At 35.4% G+C, this 21,605-nt stretch overlaps 3 protein-coding genes across 6 annotated transcripts in view; 1 reads left to right on the forward strand and 2 right to left on the reverse strand.

Annotated features, from left to right (window-relative positions):
• Nucleotides 1-21,605, forward strand: part of LOC106134506 (CD63 antigen) — a 515,731-nt gene that overhangs the window by 341,379 nt on the left and 152,747 nt on the right. The window lies entirely within an intron of this gene.
• LOC106141364 (uncharacterized) overlaps nt 1-21,605 on the reverse strand; it is a 382,952-nt gene that overhangs the window by 152,412 nt on the left and 208,935 nt on the right. For all 4 annotated transcript variants that reach the window (XM_060944441.1, XM_060944442.1, XM_060944444.1 and 1 more), the window contains one exon: nt 1,793-1,929. In XM_060944441.1, the coding sequence (XP_060800424.1) occupies nt 1,793-1,929 (137 nt within the window). The remainder of the gene's footprint in view (nt 1-1,792; nt 1,930-21,605) is intronic.
• LOC106137109 (putative acyl-CoA-binding protein) overlaps nt 1-21,605 on the reverse strand; it is a 347,495-nt gene that overhangs the window by 10,844 nt on the left and 315,046 nt on the right. The window lies entirely within an intron of this gene.

The raw sequence follows: 21,605 nt of genomic DNA on the forward strand, positions 1-21,605 counted from the left end.
TTGAAAAAACTTGGGTTGGGTTGACTTATCTATTAATGTTAGTGAAAAGTTGTACTCTCTTTTATTCTTTGCGAATTTCAATTGTCCCATTTTGTCTCGTCCCAGAAATCAATAAGCGCGAATAGGCGAAAAAATCTAATTTTCAATTGGAACAGCCCGGGCAAATTGGGTCAAATCCATAACGGTCCTAGCCCGTAAATCCCAAAGTTCGTATTTCGAACGGAGTTACGGCCCATCGACCAATTGGACGGTCGCTTATCGCCGTCCAATGACATCCACCGATTACACCGGTGCCGTAAATTCGAAAATGGAACTCAACTTCGTTAATTACTGAGAACCCGTTCAGTTATCGCGTGAAGGATCTCTGCAATTCCAAATATTAAATTTTGAATCTAGATGGAACGTCGTACGAAGGAAATTATGTTCGAAAGTGCAACAGATTCTAAATGTTGCTTGCTAAAAAATAAATTATTGCTAAGATCTGAGACGAAGACCCAAGACTGACACGAAAAGCAAAATATTTTAGTGTTGCCAGTTGCCCCCTTAAAAAATAATAAACTAGATTGCAATATCACAGGACCAAAAGTATCATCCTTTGCAGGTTTTGCACTAAAATATAATCCTTCTTGCAGTCGGGTAAAAACAATCGGCAAACAATTGAAATATCGGCATTGCTCGTGACATGAATCGATTGTTGCGATATTAACGGTTAATTAAATTAACGTCGGCAATAACGATCATTTATCGATACGGAATCGACTGCAAATCGAATGGGATAGCTTCATTAATATATGAACGACATAAATTAGAGAAATGACATGTATTTTTTTAAGTAGCGCAATGACTTAGTAAGTATCTATTGCGTATAATTTAAAAAAGAACGTGGGTTCGATATTATTTGATATCCGGTCGGGTCAAGACGGAATATAATCTCTTTAATACTGGTTTATAAGAAAAAACAAATGTAACTAAAACACTTCACATTATGTACACTTTTACAATGATGAAGCGTGTATGAAGAGAGTTATGAATGTGGATGAAGCGAAGGAAGTATGCAGAGATCGTGGTAAGTGGAAAGAGGTAGTCTCTGCCTACCCCTCCGGGAAAGAGGCGTGATTTTATGTATGTATATATGTTTACAATGATCCGCAAAAGTTCATATATTTATGTGGGTAAAATTTACTGTAAAAAATATATATACTTTTTCAGATGACTGGAACTAAAATATTTGTTATAGAAAACGCATAATTAAGTTATGGTAGAGCAGATTAAAAAATAATGTGTCAGCAGTTATTTAAATACTGCATTCGGCAACACTGCGGACAATCAAGAGGCGGTGGTAATAAAAGCGACACCAATTAAAATATTGCCTTTTGCAAACAAACCGACGCGTTCGTTACTGTTTCCGTGGTGAATTCTGATTTCAATAATACTAAATGTAATTTAAATATGGAATTATGATATTTCCTTGTTCTTTTAAATCATTCGTCTCTTAGTATTTTTGTTTGCCTGGTTAAACTGCCTTTATTCATCCTCTCCACTTTACAGAACTGTAGTATGATGCTACCTATGTATAATACGAGTATATTGTTATAATTAACTTATTGTAGGCAACTAGACATTGTGTAGAAGATGGCGTAGGGTCCACTGTACGTACTTCCGCCCACAGCTTTCAGTCGCCGCGCGCGCGCATCTTTCTCTACAATTTTTTTATTAAAAGAACACAATGCCTTAGAACAAGCTCATAATTTCTTAACAATATCAAGGCAAAGGTGATTCAAATATAAATTACCTGGCGATCTCTCGTTGTGCAGCATGCAGCTTGCCAGCGAGCCGCGCTGCGTCGGCCTCAGCGGCGCGCGCCCGCGCCTCCCAGTCGCCGCGCGCGCGCCTCTCGCGCTCCGCATCGCTGCGAGCCGCACCCTCGCGCTGGAAAGGAAATTATGATTTGAATTTGGAATGTCATTATCAGGTAAAAACTGGAATGTAAAAGAAAAAACAATTGAATTTGAAAATTCTGTAAATATCGGTAGAAAACTGCCAGAATTTTTTTAGCCGGCGTCGTTTAGGCTACTCGTTACAGTACTCGTTCAACTAGATTTGTAATCAGAATCGATTTGGATGTGATTTCAATACAGTTTTATGGTTATAGGTTCCCCGGCAAAGATTGCGAGAGTCAAATTCGTCTTTTTGTTCAAACCTGACTTAGCTAGGGAGGAGGTCCTCAGGAGTGTTAGTCACAGGTAGACCCTGTGCTGCCAGAAAGATAACGATATGAAAAATTACAATTAACATCAGCCAAAACTTACAGATTATGCGTAATTGCGTAGCCATTAACTATTTAAAGATAATTAATGGTAAAGCAATTTACAAAGAAAGATTTGTAATGTAATTCTTATCGGAGCGAGAGCTGTATGCAGCAGTAGTTTATCGAAAATGCTTGTTTCTGCAAAAACAGTAAAATAGATATAGCAAACTCAACCTTTCACGAAGCAATACATCTTCGAAAGACTTAAGATAGGAGCTGAACTATCAAACTTTGATATTGTTCATTTATTTCGAGCAAAGAACGATGCCGTCAATAGAAGCGGAGCCGTGTTTAAAACTCGCTCAATTTCCAGTTACGAAAGTTGGTTATTTTCATTCGGAAAATATTTAAACAGTTCTTCAAGTGATGAGATCTACATTTAGGAGAATATAAATTTTGTTTGATTCTGAAGTGCTTCCAAAATTCAGAATTGTTTCTTATATGTAAAACACTTTTATAATCCCTTTTTCCGACTTCCGAAGGAAGGTATATTTGTATATAGAATTTTGTGTTATTGAATAAACTTTGACAGATATGAAATGAGTTTTATAAAATTTGGCACAGATATCGGATTAAACTATTAAGATAAACACACAAACTGTAACCCATTTAAATTTCCACGAATTGAAAGTTAGTGATGATAAAAACCCATAACCGCTTGATCATCTAAAAAGGTAAACTATCAACAATGATCCTATGTTAACTGATTCAAAATAGGAACATGACGAACACACACACTAACATATAACCGAAAAAAGTGAAAATAAACCTGAGCTGACATCAGTCAAACTGCCTCATTGGCCGGCTGCCGGGTTACGGCGGAAACACTTCAAAATAACCGAAACAGTTTGCGTTCGTCTTTTCTTTCAACCTAAATGAGACGAGTCAATCTTTAAAAACATCTAAATTATGTTAGGGACATGTCAATAATGATCAAAGGTTATGTCTCCAGACGAGGTCAGACGAGGAGTCATTTCGTGATAATTATCTGACTCTAAATGCTCTGAAGGGATTGCTCTTATGAAAAGACGAAAAAAAAAAACAACAAAGTAAATGTTTTGGACATTAATAGAAAAAAATATGAACTCTGATCCTCTCCATAATCATTCGTTGCTCAATGTAAATAATCCAGTATATTTCCAATCATAAAACGCGCAACTCCAAACAGATATTTGGTGGTTACACACGCTGTCTAAAAAGGGCATTTCATACAGATTATATAGCCAGCGGTATGCCAACCACAGATTATAAATAACTCTGTATGGCGTGCGTTTCCCGCGTTATTTTCGGCCAGTTAGGGAATTAGTACGTAAATACGAATGCTCGTGCTATAGCACGAGCTACTACAACTACTTAATGAGGTGGCGACCGATGGTTTTGTCAAAGATTTTCATCTTTGTTTTTGGCAGCATAATCTGCGAACGATATGCATAGGTAGGTACATTTTGTTGTTTTATTTTATTTCATAGAACTTAGAGATACTTAAGATGTATTTTGTATAGCCTATGTTTATGTTGCTTAGTATTTCATAAGTATCTCTTGCACAATGTAAGTTAGTGCTACATTAGCATATTGCTGAGAAGTACTCTCATAAACCTTAAACTGTGCCTAATAAATGCTTTCTGCCTAATTTGATTATTTTCAACTCAAGGAGAAAATCTTGTTAAAACTTAAGACAAAGACTTTTACTATCGCAAAGAATAACTAGATACATTAAATCCTGAATTTTCGGAACTATCTCCAAGTGTTACCATTTTGGAAATTTTTGTAGCACATATTGGTAAAATGTATTGATTCTGTGTTCAAAATCTTAATTTATACTCCAGGAGCAATCTCCCAAGAGTTCCACAAATGTCCAGGTTAATTGGTACCAAGAAAAAAATGTTTTAAAGTGGTCCGAAAATTGTATTTACCCGCCATCCGGGACCAAATGAACTGAAGCTTGCGAGATACGGCCAAGACTAATTTTCAATTAAAACTTCATCAAACTTGCTACCAACAAACTTGAAAGTTTCCGGCCCAAGTCATAGACAAACGCTATCGTGTACTTGACCATAATGTTCTTAGTTCCGATTGGAGTGTCATTCTTGGGCATAATAAATGTAAGGAGCAATGCTCTTGGAAACTTTTCACTTTGATCGTTCATTGTGATTTTATCGGAATTAAGAGACATTTTAATTAGACGGAATTTTTATTGTATTAAAATATTTGGATTAAAAAGCAGAAAAGGTAGGTACGTCTAACAGGCGGGAATCGCTTCATGTAAAAGATTTAAAAAAAAATAATTGAGTTTAAAATTTGAAAGCTGATTCATCCAATCCAGGCGCGGGCTACTCTCAAAAAAGGTGAGAATGTAAACACTAGAATAAATAAATGAGAAAGGATTAATTTCGAATATTAAAACTTTCTGTCTCGTTTCTAACTTGATGATTTTTGTTCACATTTTTGAGGGCCGCGAAAGTCTTCAAAACATTTGATACGTCTAGGGTAGGTATATAAGTACGTTTTATATCTTACTTCCTGATATTACCTGAGTACCCGAAACCGCCGAGCTTGCATGAAGAGATTTATGAATGTGGATGAAGCGAAGGAAGTATGCAGAGATCGTGGCAAGTGGAAAGATGTAGTCTCTGCCTACACCTCCGGGAAAAAGGCGTTATTTATGTATGTTCCAGATATTTGGAAGAAAGAGGGGACGCTTTTGGCCATCACATATATAATTTGGTCGACAGAACAAATCTGTCTATATGTTTATGAATTGCGCCACACAACAAGATACCATCTCCGCTAAACCAACTAAACTGCAGGTAAGATGCTGTGGCGTCTCAGGGCTTATGTTTATCCGCCATAATTAATGTACAGATAATCAATGGGGACTATGCGGATAATTAGTTTCACAGACTGCCTGATAAGCTACTCATAATTATGATTAAGCTATTAGCTTTTAGACTATGCTGTTAGCGAATTTAAGACTTGTGGTTTTTGGGTTAATAGACAGATTAATAAATAGTCAATCAAAATTTAATTATTATCTTCGCCAAAGCTTTTCATATCATAGATGAAGTTACTTACTTAGGTCATCAATTATCATGAAAAGCAGGTTTCAAATGACGAAGGAATAGGCTAATAAACTTTGGACGCTTCTTTTAGGCGATGGGCTATTAACCTGAACACACTATTTGAATCTCAATTCTATCATTATGCAATACAACTTAACGTAGCCTTTTCATACCCCTTAGTGATAAGGGATATCCACCCTTAACATTTTTTTTAACTAGGTATTACCTAAAAATATTTATATGGCAAAGCAACATTTGCCGGGACAGCTACTGAGATATAAAATGTGCGTGTGAGGCGTAGAAGTCCTTCGAGTGACGTCATAAGTGGACTCGATCCAGGAATTGGATTTTTATCAGAGAGAGATAAGGCACGCCGATTTTACGGTCGAAGTTCTTGAGTGTTGCTTTGAAATAATAAAAAAAACTCTTTTTTATGGCGACATCTGAATTCGCACAATGATAATAACAATGAATTGCGCAGTTGTAAAGTTGACAAATAAAGCAATTTGAAAACATTGTGCTAACTGATGGTCGACACTTCTACAGTTTTATAATATTCCGAATTCTATGCTTGAAGTGATGTCTAATTTTGTTTGTTTACAAATGCATTTTTATATTTTGTCACCGGAATAAAACTACACTCGCTCGTTTGCTGCAGTTTTATGGCGTAAAGCGGAATTGAAAAATTTGCAAATCAAAGAGTGCTCTCCCTGTATCCTATACATATGCCGTTTTGTATTTTTGTACGTTATTGTTTGTTGTTATGTGCTTTATTCCATAGCTTTATATGTAGAAATTTAAGAAAAGTATTTATTATGGTAGAAAAATAAATAAATAAATAAATAAGATATAAAAATGTTTTGACACTGAAAAAGATGGTTTTCTTGAAAAGAGAGAAATGGCGTAACAAAATTATTTACTAATGATGCTTCATGATTCATCTCCGGTTACTATTACTTAATATGATTTAACTATAACCACAGAGTTATTAATAGATTGTGCTAAATCAAAATAATATTAGATTTTTTTTTATCTATTTGTATTTCTTATAGATAAAAAACAATTACTTAAATAAAGTCAACAATATTAAAAATATTTGAAAAACAAAACACCAACAAGCACAATAAAATAAACACAACTTAGACAGATTGACATGTGCTTAAAAAAAAACAAAATTTTTCGCACCATTTCAAAAAGTCGGCGTTGGAAACTTTTCTCCGAAACTTGACACCCTTCGTAATTTCTTGGCAAACATCCCTTATTGACAGCTCCCATGTACTTAGTACTATCGGTTTGTTTAGGCGTTAGATATTAAATCAACCCCCGTGAAGGGTGAGCAAGGGAAACATCAATAAGTAGTGTAGACAAATATTTGTGCAATATTGCAAATCAGTGCGCTTTGAATGTACTTATGTGTGTGCCTTTGACAAGAAATGTCAATGGGAAACTTTAAGTACTTTCGCATTTTTGTGTATATATTTTCAGTAGAGGCTGACCGCGATTTCATCCACGTGGAATAAAAAGTAGCCTATATGTTATTTTGGGTCTTCAGCTACCTACATACCAAATTTCATCGTATTCGATTCAGTAGTTTTTGCGTGAAAGAGTAACAAACATCCATACTGATATCCTGACATACTCAAAAACTTTTCCATTTATAATATTAGTACATATATAATGTTAGACATTACTTATCAATTTAAATAACTATGATTATGTATATCATGCTCATGAGCCTTGAACTTTTAGTCGACGTTGCTTTCAGCTGATAATGGTCTTTATCCTTTTTGAAACTGTGGGCTCTGTCTACCCTGTGAGTGAAAAGGACGTGATATACTATGTAAATACGCAAAGCTACTTTTCATTATATAATTGTGTATTTGTTTGAAAATAAATTTTAAGTACAATAAATTTTCCAAAGTTACTTATGTATCTATTGTAACATTTCCAAAACCTCTTTGACCCCATGTGATGACGTGTCAACCCCACCGATGACGTCACAACAAACAATGACTTGCGATTGGCCGAAACGGCGGCACGCGACCGCCACACGTCAACTATTTTCCCGCCAAATTAGACGGGGTGTTGAATGCCAGTCATTTCGCCATTGAGAAATACGTATTAGCATTCTTTTTTCGAACGACTGCACATTCGAAATTTAAATTCAGCGTTTGAAGTGATAATGAAATGCTCAAACGAATTCGCGTGCAAAGACAATTTGATTGATCCGAATACGTAAGTTTACGTTAGTAATTTTTTTAATTTTGCTTGTAGTTAATTGGAAGGCAGGAAGCTTTTAGAAATGCATTTTGTTTAATTAATTTAAGAGATTTAAAAAATCTAATTTCACATCCCGAAGTTTAAATATTTGCTTGATTGAATCTCAGTATCCAGTTTTGAGATTACATACTTTAAAAGTCAGACATTTCCAGATTTACAAAACAAGACCGTGACAACAAATCGGCGGGAGTTAGGCAGATACTACCTCTACCTAATTTTCATAATCACTATATTGAATACACAATAATTATAAATTCTCTTTTTCATCTCCTTTCATAATTTTTTTCATGGAAGCTCGCCAATATAGGGTTTTCTTGACCTGACCTTTCATCAGAACAGACTCCTGAATATATCTTTACGTAAACACCCGCTGTCCATATCAATCAATCTGATCCTAATTACTCTATCTCATAATCCCGACCCGCATGACTCATCTTAACCGTAAAATAAAGAGGGAGCAGAAGAATCACTTTACATTCACTTGTTTCTGGCTACATATATTTTTTTACACATTACGTCTTATTTTTTCTGTGTAAGTTTTGACTGAGTATATTTCAAATATGATTATTATGATAAATCCATTGAAGATGCAGCATTAGACTAATTGTTACTACGGTTTCGCTCATGGAACTGAGATATTTTGCAAATAAAATGAAGAGCACCTCTTAGGTGCGATTCACGTTGCTATGAGGCATTCAGAAACTCCTTCTGTATTTTCATTAGTTTGCTCCTTGACCTCCCCCATAGATCAGAGTACAGATTCACAAGATTATTGCTATAAATAATTCAATAAAGAATTACAATGCATCAGTTTGGGCTCCGCTCGTAATCTGCTTATAGTAATCTAATATTGTATGAAATTTGGGGGGAAAATCTAAAGATATTCAATAACGATCGGGGAAACTAGGTTTTGGAATTTATTTTCTACGTAAGGATTTTTTTGCAATTGAATCTTTATATCCTTTAGCTTAGATGATTTGGTCATGTCGAGAGGATGAATTAAAGCAGGTTGACTAAGGAAATACACAAAAAAAGTGTGTAGTAAAATCGACACGTATTTTTGAGTTTATTCGGAAAAATTTTTCTTCTTCGAAGCTTTCACACAAATTACATCGAGCTGTTTATAAGACTTGAATCAAGACCAGTAGACAATGAACCAGCTCCATTTTTAGCATATATATCTATTAAAATCTACACGTATTTTTGAGTTTGATCGACAAAATTTTCTATGACAAAATAATATTAGTACGGAAGTTTGACTTAAATTATACTCGAAATAATTTAATCAATTCGCTACTCCGAATTCAATGTAACCAGACTCCAATTTGTACGTACCGACCGACTGACAGACCGCATCGGAAGGCTTTGACCCTTGATTCAATAGAGGAAGGACTAATTATCGTGGAATTTCTCAGCGTATAACCGTACAGTTAATTTCGTCCAGGAACTGGTTAGTTGTACAATGTGAATATTCTATCTCGCAAACTAGCTTTTGCCCAGAACCATGCTTACATACCTACATATGGTCACGTATATATGCCTTGCGGGGTAGACAGAGCCAACAGTCTTGAAAAGACTGAATGGCCAAGTTCAGCTGTTTGGCTTAATGATAGAATTGAGATTGAAATAGTGACAGGTTGCTAGCCCATCGCTTAAAACAAGAATTCCAAGTTTATAAGCCAATCCCTTAGTCGCCTTTAACGAAATCCATGAGAAAGAGATATACTCCTATGCTTTTTTACTGGTGCCGGTAACCACACAGCACTTACTCAATACAAAGGTTTGCACATTCCTGAATATTTCTATGCATCATTTACTTACTACTTTTACTCCTGTTTTAGTAATTAGTGAAATACAAGTAAATTTAGGAAATACAAAAAATGTATTTCATTAATTTACTTTAAAGAATTATAAGAAGTAAGATAATAGGAAATTGTGTTATTAAAACTGTACATTTCTAAGCAAAAAGACATCGTTTTCCACGTCCCTTATTTTACCCAGGAGCTGGGAAAACAGACAGAGTCCGTATACAATTAGTGCTCAAACAGAAATTGTCTCAGCTCTCGTTAAAAACGGCCATCCAGCCGTGAAGATGCCAGTCTTCTTGTTTAAGCCACTTCCAAACTCAGGATTATGTATGGTTAGCAAAAATGTTGTCTTTCAGCCAAGATTTGATTAATAAAATGTACAAGTACTTACTTATAAAGCTACGTACTTATCAGGAAATAAGTAGTTAATGTATAAATATAGAGAAAATATTATAATGCACACATACATATATGACGTCCTCATCCCATTTAAAGTAGACAGAGACACTTGTCAAAAAAAAACTAACGCCACGTTCTGATGACCAATAAGATGTTATGACAAATAGCTGAACATGGCCATTCAGTCTTTTCAAGACTGTTGGCTCTGTCTACCCCGCAAGGGATATAGATGTGACAATATGTATGTAAGTTCCGAATAACAGCTTGTTCACAAATAAACATTTATCATAATTTCCATCTAAATCTGCCTACTATTTTATGATAATAACACTCACATCCCCTAATCACCGCAACTAACAAAACTACACGGGAAATGCATTATGCAACCGTTTTATCTGCTGTCGGTACTCGCGGGATTATGGCCCCAGGTTCGACGGAATCTTAGTGTGCCCTCAGTTTTGGAAACTGTACAAATGAAAGTTATAATGCGCTTTGGGACCTCCGACAATGATTGTGGGTGCTGTTTCTTGTTGTTTTTCAATACTTTAGAATAGAATAGATTTATTTTCGAAATTGGATACAAGGTATCACTTATTGACGTCACATACCTAACTTAAATCTAATTATAACTACCACCGCTTCCGAAGCGCATGTGTAGAAGAAGCGGCGGAACAAACTACACTGCAGCATATATTTGGACGTCAATTTACAAATTTAACTTCTGTTATCTCTTCCTCATTTTCAATGAACTTTGATAAAAGCATCATGTCGGCCTAACCCAGTCTCTTTGAACCAACGCAATAGTTTATCTGTCCTCGACTGTACATGTTATATCACATCTACAGCCTTTTTACAATTTCACACCCATTTTAGGTTTACCTTGCATTCTTGTAAGTAAGAAATTACGGAACTTATTGAAGCTTAGAAGGACCAAAATGTTGAGGATGCAAGTAATAGGGAAATTAACATAAAGACGGTACTCGGCAATTTTATCAGAATCCAATCGTGATGAAACATATATTTTATAATGTATAGTTTGCGATAATTCAACAGGAACTTTTATTAATTTAGTTTTATTTTACTTTTATTAGTAGTTTTATTAGTTTATTAAAATAATGAAATAAATGATGAATGAAGAGAGTTATGAATGTGGATGAAGCAAAGGAAGTATGCAGAGATCATGGCAAGTGGAAAGAGGTAGTCTCTGCCTACCCCTCCGGGAAAGAGGCGTGATTTTATGTATGTATGAAATAAAACAAAACATTGCACCGGCAAACTACGAGTCCTTCGCGCATCTATTCTAAACAAAGGAAATACATCCCAAAAAGATCTATGCGTCAAAGATGGCATCTCATTTGCAGCGGATATAGTGACAATAACAACCCCTTTTTTCCGTGAGCGATCAAAATGGACATAAATCCTCACGCCATCCGCCCAGGGGGTGACCAGACAATACTGGACAGGCAGTAACTGTCACCGATATATCTAATGCTGACAGGAGAGACAAACGACCGAATTCATTGTAATACATGAATAGAAATGATTTTGGGATAGTACATAAAAATAATTGTCTAAAAGGTAGGCCTTTTAGACAATATATGTATGTAGAAGGTGGTGTATTAATGCAAAGATGCCGTGAAAGCTGTAGTAGTTAAAAAGTTAATACATACATTATGGTGACGTCTATATCCCTTGTGGGCCAGACGGAGCCAGCAGTCTTGAAAAGACTGAATGGCCACGTTCAGCTATTTGGCTTAATGATAGAATTGAGATTCAAATAGTGACAGGTTGCTAGCCCATCGCCTAAAAAAGAATCCCAAGTTTGTAAGCTTATCCCTTAGTCGCCTTTTACGACATCCATGGGAAAGAGATGGAGTGGTCCTATTCTTTTTGTATTGGTGCCGGGAACCACACGGCATCTAAGTTAAAAAGTTATTTGAAGAGATTGTCGCACTGTAAGTATTTAAAGAAGTTAATTCAAGCGATGTGTTGGGCAAAACATATTATAACATAGACAGAATTATAATATTATTACAAAGTACATAATTTTGTCTTCCTAAAAACACAGAATCGTCTCCGTTTCTAGAGTTTTTAAAATGCAAAAAGTTTATTTTTCTTCTTTGTAAGTATATCACATAGACTTGTTCACACAGAAGTGAATTAAAAATATCAAGACATTGGACGAAGAATTTTCAAGTATTACTCTAATGGAAATTATACATTTGGCGGAAAGTGAATACGAAATTGAAAGTTAACTGCGATTCCGAGACTCTCGTTTCGCAGAACATTCATAAAGAAATTGGAAAGTTTCTTGAAATTTTTTTCCAGTCACCTATAAATTGTCTGGGAAAAGCGATCGGATTTTATCTTCATCGCGATAATTCAGGTTTGATTTATTTTTTTACTAGCTTTCGCCCTGCTCCTTATAATATTTATATATATATATATATATATACATACATACATACATACATAAAATCACGCCTCTTTCCCGGAGGGGTAGGCAGAGACTACCTCTTTCCACTTGCCACGATCTCTGCATACTTCTTTCGCTTCGTCCACATTCATAACTCTCTTCATACAAGCTCGGCGGTTTCGGGTACTTTTGACCTGACCCTTTACCAGGACGTCCTTAATTTGATCAAGATACGTTCGTCTAGGTCTTCCCACTCCGACCTTTCCCTCCACACTCTCCTTGTATATTTGCTTAGTCAACCTGCTTTCATTCATCCTCTCCACATGACCGAACCATCTTAACATACCCTTTTCTATTCCTGTAACTACATCTTCTTTCACATCACAACATTCCCTTATCACGCTGTTCCTTATCCTGTCACTCAATTTCACACCCATCATACTCCTTAACGCTCTCATTTCCACTGCATTTATTCTGCTTTCATGCTTCTTTTGCCATACCCAACTTTCACTCCCATACATTAATGTCGGGACCAACACGCCCCTGTGCACAGCCAGTCGAGCCTTTTTGGATAGTTTCTGACTGCTCATAAAGGCATGCAAAGCTCCATTCACCATGTTCCCCGCGTTCACTCTCCTTTCAATATCACTATCATACTTGCCATCTGATGTAAACTTTGATCCTAGATATACAAACTCTTTCACTTGCTCCACTTTTTCTCCTCCAATCAAAATATTACATGCTGTCATTTCTTTCTCCATTTCAAAAACCAGTGTTTTAGTTTTACTTACGTTCACTTTCATTCCTTTCTCTTTTAAAGCTTCATGCATACAGTTTACCATCTCCTGTAACTCCTCCGCTGATGACGCCAGTATAACCTGATCGTCGGCATAGAGCAGACATTTGACGAGTAACTCATTCATCCTTAATCCACTTTTAGACTCTTTCAAATCTGTCAAACAGCTATCCATAAATAGGTTGAACAGCCACGGTGACGCAACACATCCTTGCCTAACGCCTTTCTCAATCTTAAACCACTCAGTGTGCGCTCCGTTTATCCTGACACAAGCACTCGAATCCTCATATAAGGATTTCAGTGCTCGTATTAAGAGACTGCTCACCCCATGCATAGAAAGTGCTGACCACAATTCATTCCTCTCAACTCTGTCATAGGCCTTTTCCAGATCTACGAATGTGCAATAGACTTTTTGACTCTTGGCCAAAAACTTTTCGGCTATGCACCGCAAGGAAAAGACCTGATCAGTACATCCCATTCCCTTTCGAAATCCCGCTTGAGCATCCCATATTTTGTCATCAGTTTCATTCCTGACTCTATTAATCAATACCTTAGCATACAATTTGCCGACGACGCTAAGCAGGCTTATACCACGATAATTTTTGCAGTCCAGCTGTGACCCTTTTCCTTTGTAAAGTGGCACGATAACAGCCTTACACCAATCTTTTGGTACTCGGCCGCTTCTCCAACACAAATTGAAAAGGCAGTACAACTGACTAGCTACTACGCCTTTTCCTGCTTTAAGCATCTCGACCGACACTCTATCACACCCAGCAGCCTTTCCCGCTTTCATACTCTTAAGTGCTTCCACAATTTCGAACATTTCAATTTCGCCTTCCATCTCATTCTCTTTTTCTTCGCTATAGCAGAAATCTTTCTTATTTCCTTCCTTTTTTTCAAATAAACTTTCAAAATAGTCCTTCCATATCTTTAGTACACATTCTTCTCCTTTCACAACGCTACCATCCTGGCATCTGATCCTAGTCAGCTCTCTGGTTATAGTATTTCCTCGGGCTGACCTTACGGATTTCCAGAATACTTTCAGATTTGACTGAAAGTCTTCTGATAGCCTTTTATCAAAATCCTCTTTATACTCTTCTTTCTTTCTAATCACAGCTTTCTTAACCAAATCTTTCATTTTCTTATATTCCTTACGTGCTTCATTCACATCTTCATCTATAACCTCTTGCATTCTTAAGTTAGCTTTTGCTGCTAACAAATCCAGCCATGCTTTCTTCTTTAATCGCACAAGTTCTTGCACATCTTTACTCATCCACGCATATATATATATATATATTAGGGTGTCCCTTAAATTTCAAGTTCGATATTTTTTACGCATACCTTCTTAAAAGTTTCGTAATAATCCTATATTGTCTAGAAAAAAATATTAGTTCAATTTATAAACGATAACCCGTGCCGACTTGCTATTTAAACTTTTCTATACAAGTTGCGCAACGTACTGCGCTGTGACTAGTAACTACCAGTTTTATTTGCCATTTCCTAAGTAATTTTTGAGACTATTAGTGCTGAATTTTTAGGGCTTAACATGTCGGTGGAATAATGGGGTGATAAACAAATTATTTTTCTTATCGGATTGCCTAGCTCCCAAATAAATGGTGCAAAATTACTATCTAATCGACAAGAGTTCTCACAGTCCAATTTTACAATATTCGTTAAATTGACTGTTAGTGAAAGTGCAAATTTTGTGATTTAAGAGTGCATCATATATTGGGAAAAAGCAAGAATTCCAAGGGCTTTTCCGAACTGCGTGAAGAAACTAATTGATTTCTAAGAGTATATAAGATTAGAGTAAGTATCATGTTTGGAGAAAGTTGCAAAAAAATTGTAAGAAAATTCAGGTAACGTTTCAAAGCAAAGTTTCAAATAATTCGAAATTAATCTTGATAATTTGTTTGATATGCTGATGCTTTTGAGAGAATGAAAATAGAGGGACATAAATATTTTTTAATGAATCAGAGAGAGCCAGGTCGCACGGGATGCTTAGGTGGTGTAGATAAAAAATTGGCGGAAAAAAAAGAAAGATCTAGACAACGACGATTGGAAGAAGAGGCAAGAATTGTAAGACAAAGAGAATCACTAGATGTTGCATCTACTTCCACCATAAATTCCTTAGAAAGTCTAGAAGATTCAGACGAAGAACAGATCTTGAATTCTATACCCAGCTTGCCGGATGTTCAAATGTACTTACAGTGGCGCCCAAAGCATATGTTTAAAGAGTACGAAAAAGTTGACGCAACAATATCTAAAGCACCATCACTTGTAGTATTTATGTGAAGAGACAGTCATTCTTTACTATTTGATGATAAAGTTGATAACTAAACTAAGAAGAAAATTATTACCAACTTCAACAAGGACAAAAACTCAGATTTTAGCAAACGCTATCCCGTCGAAGGAAGAACTGACTCAAAAGTTGTTTTGTAAGTTAAATAAACATTTTGTTATTTTGTTTAAAATTGTTGTTGATTTTGTTATTTAACTTATTTCTACTTTTTTTCAGACAAAACACTGGATGATTTCGTATCAGAAAAGAGCACACAATTTTTATCGCGACTGCAGATCGATAACAGTTTTCTAAAGGAAGATGCATCTTCTTGGAATAACAATTCTGCTTTTCTGGAAGCTAAAAAAAATTAAGTTATTTGAGAGTTATAAATGCTACTGCTGAAAGGGCTGTTAAATTAATGCAAGATTTTAACGGATTTATCACGGTTGAAGAAGAACAATAACAGTTCTTACTGCGCTGTGTCCAGGAACATAGAAAATTGTATCCGGACTGTAAAAAATCTACTCTAAAATGAAGTTACCCTGAGTGATAGTTATTAATTTGTTTTTAATTAAAGATTCATGTTTTATTAATTTATTTTTTTATTTTTATTCACTTCATCCATTGCATTTATAGTGATTTTACAGCAGACCGAAATTTTAGAAGGAAACACGTTTTTTACTAAACTTTGAAGCCCGGTCGGCACTGGTTGCAGTTATGCTAGATTGATAAAATTTTATATTTAAGTATCTTATAGCATTAGTAAAAAAATATAGAGGGTATGCATTTCAAAATTCCAAAAAAAATTTTTTTTTGTCATATAAGGGACACCCTAATATATATATATATATATATATATATATATATATATATATATAAAAAATCACGTCTATATCCCTTGCGGGGTAGACAGAGCCAACAGTCTTGAAAAGACTGATAGGCCACGTTCGGCACATAGTCTAACGATGGAATTAAGATTCATATAGTGACAGGTTGTATGTTTTCAAGTCAACGAATGTGAGTTAAGTGTCCGCTTTTCACGACGACCATGATCAAGAAGGTAATTTTTTAAGCATATCATCAAATTGGTATCCCAAACTAACCTAAAGCAAAAAATAATTGATGACCTTCTTATTTCAACTTATCTTCTTAGACTCTAAAAATAAAGATTAGGACTCAAAACCCGATAAAAAAGCTAAACCAAAAACAAGCTAATAATATCCTCCATGAAATTTAATGGTCAAAACAAAATGCAATTTGGAAATACCAAAGATTTTCCCGTGTAAAAATGAATTAACCTTCATTGATTTACGGGCGAGAAATTAATAGGTACGGTTTTGTGTTCGGTGTAAAAATAAATATGTTTGTAGCTTGATTCAATAATTTTCACGTAAACATTTCGAACCGACAGTTGTCGAGTATTGATTTCCATTACCCTCGAGTTGCGTGGTGGTCTAAATCTAGAGAGATAGCGTGTTTGCATCCATAAACAATCAAAATTCAAATTCAAAATTTTTATTCATTTTTTGGGACATTTCAACATCACTTAATAATTTTCATATCTTTTAGTTTCACAATATTGGTTGACGTAAAATATATTACTGAAAACTAAGTTGACTGCAGCTTCCAAAGCGTCAGTGCAGAAGAAGCGGTAACAAACTGCACTGCAACATTTGCATTAATAACGTCAACTTCAAAATTATCCAAACTTAGAACAGAAATGTGGACGACAGAATACATACATACATACAAATACATTTATGTATATTTATACGAAATTGAAATAATAAAATTTCTCTGGCTAATTTTGTATTACCTACGTACCTTAAATATTTTAGTATTTCACCATAGTAGAGACCTTACCTACCCTAACCGACAAGCATAGATGACCTTTTTGAGTCATCTTTCAAGATATCCACTGAATCGGAATTGTTCCTTAACAATTAATAACGACCCTGTATAAAATTAAGATATTTTATACAGGGTACAATACCAGTAACACGCTAACTTGATATTAACCTAGAATCGGTCTACAACTCTTGCTCTGCGTCAACGCCAATCTCCTGTTTGGTTTCCTTCCACCCAAAGTTTGACTGGAAGAAATTGCATTAGCGATAAGTCCGCCTTTGTACCATCTCTATCTGCTTAGTGCTGTTTTGTATGTTTTACTCTTATGGTGCAAGTTTTATCTACCTTTCCATCTATCTAGTGGGAATTACCCACTCCATTTAGAAAGTAGAGTGAATAGTGTATAACAAGTCGCTCTCCGCTTACAGCTTAACTCCCCAAAACGGCTCCCCACTAAAACAAGGGTGGATTTGCAGAATTAAATAAAAAACGCACCTTACTGGACACCGAAATGGCGTCAACTCTATTGAGCTTTTTGTGACAGCGCTTTCCTAATAGTATTACTATTGTTATAGGACGGGGCTTTGGTCGTGTGTGGTGACCGATTTATTGTTATTGCCGAAAAAATGTATGAACATATAGGGAGTACCATTTTAGTAATAAAGTTGTATGACTTTTGTTTAGACTTGTTAATATGACGCCTATTGAAGTCCCAACACAAAATCCATATTTTCTATCTCCTGGGTGTAACGGAAGGGGGTTATCATATGAAACCCCCTTTCCGTTCCACCCGGTAAAACATACCTAAGTCCTGAACTTACATAGGCGCTAGATCAATTTGTGTATTTTGTTTGTTAGTATGCTATACTATCTCACTTTATTAACTAGCATCCGCCTGACATGGGTTAAACATTACTTACTTAGGTACATTCGTATTTCAAATATATTTTTTTTATAAAAAAAAAAGAACAGAGATACGTTCGAATTCATTCAAAATTATTACTCGTCTTTTGATAGTGGTTATGGCAACTAAACAGAGGTTGCCAGTAGCAGCGCAGTATTGGCGTGTTGCCAACACTCATATTATTCCAAGTTCCTATTGCAATGTTGGTAGTACGCAGTGCATGCGAACAAGAACAAAACTGGGTCTTTGCTTTCGTTTGATGTGTAAAATTTGGTAACCGAATAAGTCTGTTCATTATTAAGTTATTATTCAATATTTGGGTGTCAAAATAAGTTGAGTTATTAGCACTGCGTTGTTGAAATTTAGCATGAATACGACTTTGTAAAGACAAATATGTGCAAATGGTCTGGAAAATGTTAAATATAAGAAGAAAAAATAGATCATAGGCACCGCACATAAAAAAACCTTTTATACATATACTTACGTTAATTTATCTAACACAAAAGCCTCTAAGGAAAGCATATTTCACAAATTTATATGCGCAATTGATTCAACAGTTTCCAGAATTCCTGATTAATCAAAATGATTCTGGAATCCAGCTTTTATTTAAATAAGTTCGGGAGCAATAAATCCAACAACAAACCAATGTTTGCACTCGGTAAAAGGATTCTGTTTGCGTCGGCTGGAATAATACATGATTTGAGAACGACTGCAGGCTGACTTCGGAATCCAGGTTTCATGGTGAAATTGAAATCTTTTCTGCTTGCAATGTAAAAATTGATAGTTCATTGTACCAATAATCTCATGATAATATTGTACTTTCTGATTCAGTTTTCTATATAGAAGGATTTTGGGAATCAATCAATCAATCATTGGCATGAAAATAATATCATCCACCCACTTATAAATCACACTACTTTTCCGAAGGGATATGCAAAGCAGAGTGTTTATATTTACACGAAAACAGGCCAAAACACAACTAGGTAATCTAATACACACCAACTGACAACCCTAACGCGATTTGTGACGTCACTGATAGGCCGTGACGTTTTATTGGACGCGCTACACTTTGATCTCGCCGCTCCGCGCTCTACGACCAATTAGACGAGGCGTATGATACCCAATTCGCGTAGGGTTGTCAATCTTGACAATCATGATGGGGAGTGTCAGATATCTGTCAATCTCGTGCATTAAGGATTGGTTACATTGAAATAGGAATAATAAATAATACTTACTATGATGTTTTTTATATTCACTCAAAAAGAGGGAAGTATGACGAACAAACTGCTATTTTTTAGAAGAAGTATTTATTTTACAATTAACAAAATGTCGTAAATTTCATGTTTCATAATTCTCGCAGGACTATAGCTCATTTTAAAATTTTTGCTTACATTAAAAGCTTTTTTTTTTAATCAAGTTTTCAAAACTAACTTACGAACAAAAATAACAAGCGTTTGCTTTTTATCGCTTTGACTGTTCACTAAATACATTTTAATTGTAATCCGAGTTAAAACCAGGGGCGGATGTGCTCCGTTTGCCACAAGAATATCAGATTACATTTAAAATAATTTGTAAAACACGCATTTTGGCCTTCGGTCAAAAGTTACAAATTAAAACGAGATGGATTAAAAAAAAAAAGTTTATCGATTAAAATTCAAAATTTAATACGAGTAAGTACTTCTGAATTACAAAAGCTTAAATGAGCTTTAAGCTTGTCTAATTCAGAAGTACTTACTTACTACGAGATAAAAGATAGTTTACTGACTGATCATTAGACAAGTTTTTTAGTCACTTGGAATAAAACTTGCAATTTTTTAACTATGTGTTTCTTGTAACTGTGTAAATTTCTATGCAATTCTATAAGCACACAAAGGTACTTATATTAATATGCAAAGCTTTCATTTACAAAATGTATAATACTGAAAATGGTGTTCTGTAACGAAATAATCCAAGAGAGACGCTCAAACAAGAAAAGGCTGCAGAAGTAGGACAGTTACATAATCCGATAAATCATTTTGAATCGAGTCCAGTGGAAGACGGCGACTCGATCCCAAGTAATCGAATAGCTTGCATTCGGATATTGAATTTTGCCGCACATTCCGACGCTGTGATTGGTCGCCGGGGCGGCGCCATCGTTTTTATCTTGTTTATGTTGTAACTCGGTAGATCGTGTAAACAATTTCTCTTTATCTACTACTTAGTGGTGTTTCTATGTTTGCTTACTAATAGTACCATATATAGGTATTTTCGTACAAAAAAAAATAGAATGTTGGGCTGACCTAAGATAGTGATGGAAGCCCCTAAGAAAATAAAAGGAAAAAAGAAAGAATTAATTTTGGAACCAATTTAGGCTGCAACATTTGCAAGGATAGCTAATGTATGCAATACCTAACGCAATTTCTTTGCAACTCGAACACTGACATTGCCTGGCGAACTTGCTCGAACATTGTGGACGCACTGTGCGACAAAGATTTATGTCAAATAACGATTCTAATAAACACTACTTGAAATGATTACTTAACCATTATTATCTTTGTTGAGACAGAAAAATATACTATTTAAATAATTTTTATTCTTTATTATAGCACATCAACATCACTCAATGATTATCTTTTGGTTTCACAAAAGACGACGTCAAATGAATATCTTAAAACTAAACTGCCGCTTTGAAAGCGTCAGTGCAGAATTAGCATTTTCTACAATAACATCAACTTCACAATCATCCATCCTTAGAATAGAAATGTAAACGAAAGAATCATCAAAAAAGTTGCATCAAGCATTATAATTTTTTTTATTAAACATTATTTAGTTACATGGAAACGACCCCACATTTCGCCCCACAGATATCGAATTTTTTCACCCATCCATCGAGAATCGTAAATTTTTAAACGTCACGCGCCGCCGTGTCATTCATAAGATTTGCAACTGATCTGTTAGGCGATAGCGTTAGGGTTGTCACATCAATGCGGGTAGTTGGACAGTGATCGACGCGAGTATGAAGATGTGGTGTATACTATGTCTATAGTTATATCCGTACTGTACATTATAATTAATGGGAATGGGAGAGTTTTATGTAGTGCCGAATGATACCAGGAATATTATAAATGGGAAAGTTTGTGAGTATATCAGGATGTCAGTATGGATGTTTTTTACTCTTTCACGCAAAAACTACTGAACCGATTACGATGAAATTTAGTATGTAGATAGCTGTAGACCCAGAATATCATATAGGCTACTTTTTACCTCGGAGTTCCCGCGGGATTGATTGCACGCGGACGAAGTTGCGGGCGGTCTCTTGCGGGTCTTTCCATAAAATGTGACTTACAGAATAAGCATATTCCTCTTACAGAATAAGCATATTCTACTTACATTTTTTATTCCTCACCAGGCCACCATTGTTAGTGGCCTGGTGAGGAATAAAAAACATAGTATGGGCCAGCTGATTCTCTCTTAAAATCAAGGCTTTCAAACTTGGGTTTCTTTCACTATCCGGCCTGTCACAA

Source organism: Amyelois transitella, chromosome 5, assembly GCF_032362555.1.
Source record: "Amyelois transitella isolate CPQ chromosome 5, ilAmyTran1.1, whole genome shotgun sequence".
In the NCBI taxonomy this organism is placed as follows: Eukaryota; Metazoa; Arthropoda; class Insecta; order Lepidoptera; family Pyralidae; genus Amyelois; species Amyelois transitella.